The sequence below is a fragment of the Apteryx mantelli genome, unplaced genomic scaffold, assembly GCF_036417845.1.
Source record: "Apteryx mantelli isolate bAptMan1 unplaced genomic scaffold, bAptMan1.hap1 HAP1_SCAFFOLD_63, whole genome shotgun sequence".
Lineage (NCBI taxonomy): Eukaryota > Metazoa > Chordata > Aves > Apterygiformes > Apterygidae > Apteryx > Apteryx mantelli.
Window position 1 is genome coordinate 681,440 of NW_027118792.1, and position 3,293 is coordinate 684,732.

General features: G+C 51.8%; 1 protein-coding gene across 1 annotated transcript; it reads left to right on the plus strand.

Annotated features, from left to right (window-relative positions):
- Positions 1 to 270: 270 nt before the first annotated feature.
- On the plus strand, positions 271 to 3,049 carry LOC136996636 (olfactory receptor 14C36-like). The gene is made up of 2 exons (XM_067317526.1): positions 271 to 812; positions 2,734 to 3,049. The coding sequence occupies exons 1-2, from the start codon at positions 271 to 273 to the stop codon at positions 3,047 to 3,049; spliced, it is 858 nt and encodes a 285-aa protein (XP_067173627.1).
- The last annotated feature ends 244 nt before the right edge of the window (positions 3,050 to 3,293 follow it).

A 3,293-nucleotide genomic window follows, 5' to 3' on the forward strand; every position in this document is an offset into this window, starting at 1 on the left:
GCTCTTCCTGGGCATCCACCTGGCTGCTGTTCTGGGCAAAGGCCTCATCATCACAGCTGTAGCCTGCGACCACTGCCCTCACACCCTCATATACTTCTTCCTTCTCAGTCTCTCCCTCCTGGACCTTGGCTCCATCTCTACCACTGTCCCCAAATCCATAACCAATTCCCTGTGGAACATGAGGACTAATTTCCTTTTTTTTTTTTTTCCTTTTTCTTCTTCATTTCATCAGAATATTATCTTCTCACTGGCAAGGCCTATCGTTGATACATGGCCATCTGCAACCCCCTGCACTATGGGACACTCACAGGGAACAGAGCTTGTGCCAAAATGGCAGCAGCTGCCTGGGCCAGGGGTTTTCTCTATGAGGTGCTGCGCACTGGAAGCACATTTTCAATTCCACTCTACCAAGGCAATGCTGTGGACCAGTTCTTCTGTGAAGTTCCCCAGCTCCTCAAGCTCTCCTGCTCTGACTCCTACCTCAGGGAAGCTGGGGTTACTGTGGTTAGTTTTCATGTAGCTTGTGGGTGTTTTGGGTTCATTGTGCTGTCTTACGTGCAGATCTTCAGGGTCATGCTGAGGATCCCCTCTGAGCTGGGATGGCACAAAGCCTTCCCCATGTGCCTCCCTCACCTGGCTGTGGTCTCCCTGTTTGTCAGCACTGCAATATTTCTTTACCTCAAGCCACCGTCCAGCTCCTCCCCAGCTCTGGAGCTCGTGGTGGCCATTCTGTACTCAGTCATACCTCCAAGAGTGAACCCGCTCATCTACAGCATGAGGAATCAAAGAGACACTGATGCAATTGATTCAATGTACAGTATTTTAACAGTGATAAGCCACCCTCCTCTCTTCACAAATGGTTCCCTGTTTCTTTCAGGCTGGTTTTTGCCTTTTTTTTTTTTTTTTTTTTTTTTGGTTTGGTTATTCTAGCTGTGAAAATCATCTCTCTACACAGATATTTGTATTTATCACATTTCTCCAGAGGCATGAACCTGGCCTGTCTGACCAGTGGCCTTCTGCGAATGTGTCTGTCACCGTGTCAGAGCTGGCTGCTGTAATAGCATATCTGTGATAAAACAGGATCTTCTCAGCACAGTGCCTGAAGGCTGGGCTCTTCCTACACTGGGAAAGGAGAGCAGGAGTTGCTTGTGGAGCCATAGCATCAGGACACTTGTGCTGGCCTGGGGAGCGGGGCGGGTAAGGAGCGGCTTGCAGGCAGCTGAGGTGGAGGTTGTTATCCTAGAGACAAGAGCAGGGGGGCAAGAGAGTTACTGGCCTCCATTTCCTCGTGCCATTGCTGGCCTCAGGCATCAGGGCTGATGGGGAGGCTGACACTCACTCTCTCCCACCCCAGGAGCTGCTGTGCCCATCAGAGGGGCTCAGGCTTGGTGTCAAGTGCCCAGATCCCTGCAGCACTCTGTGGTGGGCACTGCTGTGGGGTAATTCCCAGACTCTCCTACTCTGCTGGGATGGGCTGGGGAGAGGCGAGAGGAGGTGGGGAGAGCTGGAGAGGGGGCTGAAGTGGGCTGGGAAGTGCCTGGGTGAGGGAAATACCAGTCTTCAGGTGACTTATATGAACAAGCACTGCAGGGGAACACACCAGTGCACTTGCAATCCCGAACCAGACTTCACGGCAAAGGAACTGAGACATAAAGAGTGCAGAAGAGTGTGGTCTGTGCCCTCTGCCTGCTTCTCCTGCAGACCTGTGGGGCACAACCAGAAGAGACTTTCAGATGTAGCTGAAGAATGGCTAGTGTTCCGCCCTCTGACTCCAGTCTCCCACTGACATCTTTTCTCCTGAAGGCTGGCTTCCACGGGGCATCTGAGTCCCTATGCCAGAGCTCAGTATGAAGAAAAAGCATCTTAGGAGCCGTGACACACCTTGATGCTTCCTGGAGACACCCAGTGCAATGCACAATTGCCTTTTCCCATCCTCCATGCAGGTGCATGCCACAGCAGGGCATCATTTCCTTGGTGCACAAGAAGTCTAGGTTGCTCTCTATGACTCTGTACTTGCTGTCCTAAGAAAACAATTCAGAAAAGTGCCATGGGTGGCATGGCCTGGCCACCCCCTGATGGGGGCCATGCTTTGCTGGAGTGGCTGGCAGTGCCCAAGGGCACGGGAGGAATCTGCTGGAAGTAGTTCGAGAAGCTGGTGTCCTGGTCACCCAACAAAACCCAGTTTGTCCAGCTGCACGCATTGCTGCAAGGAGTGCAGTGGAGGGAAGGCCTTTATGGTGGTGGAAGGGCAGAGCTGGAGGTTTCAAAGTGCTGCTGTGTGCTTTAGTTGATGACAAAAGAGACCTCACAATGAACAAAACGGGGCAGAAGGGGGCCCACCCCAAGTGCGTGCCCACAAATGAGGAATGGTCAGAGGGCAGAACTGGGGGGCAAGTTCTGACCCTATTCCTGCAAAACCAGCATGCCTGCCAGAAGTGCGTGTACACTAGAGCACACAGCATGAGGAACAAATGGGGAGGGGTGGGGAATGGAAGTCGGTGCGCAGTTACAGGGCTGCAATCTCATTGGTTCCAGAGATATGGTGGGATAGCTCATATGACTGGAATGCTGCAGTGGATGGCTACAGGCTCTTTAGGAGGGACGGGCAAGGAGGAGTAGTCACCCTTTACGTGAGAGAGCAGCAGGAATTCACAGAGCTCTGCCTAGGGACAGATGATGAGTCAGTTGAGAGCTTATGGGTCAAGATTAGAGGGCAGGGTGATGTGGTGGCAGTGTGGTGGAGTTGAACCTGCTGGGGGATGTGAAAGGCAACAAGAAAGGCTTCTGCAGGTATATCAGCAGCAAAGAGAAGACTAGGGAATACGTGAGCCTAGTGCTGAATGGGGCAGGGGACATGGTAACAAAGGACATGGAAAAGGCAAAGGTTTACAGTGCCTTCTTTGCCTCAGACTTTCCTGATAAGACATGCCTTCAGGAATCTCAGGTCCCCGAGACCTGTGCTAACATGGTGGAAGAGGATCGGGTTAGGGAACATTTAAACAAACTGGACATACACCTGTCCATGGGACCTGATGGGATGTATCCATGAGTGCTGAGGGAGCTGGCCAATGTCATTGCAAGGTTACTCTCAATTATCTATTAAGGTCATGGCAGTCAGGGCATGTTCATGGAAAAAGCAAATGCCACTCCTGCCTTCAAGAAGGGCAAGAAGGAGGATCCGGGGAATTACAGGTCAGTCAGCCTCACCTCGATCCCTGGGAAGGTGATGGAACAAATCCTCTTGGAAACAATTCCCAAACATATGAAGGGCAAGAGGATGACTGGGAGCAATT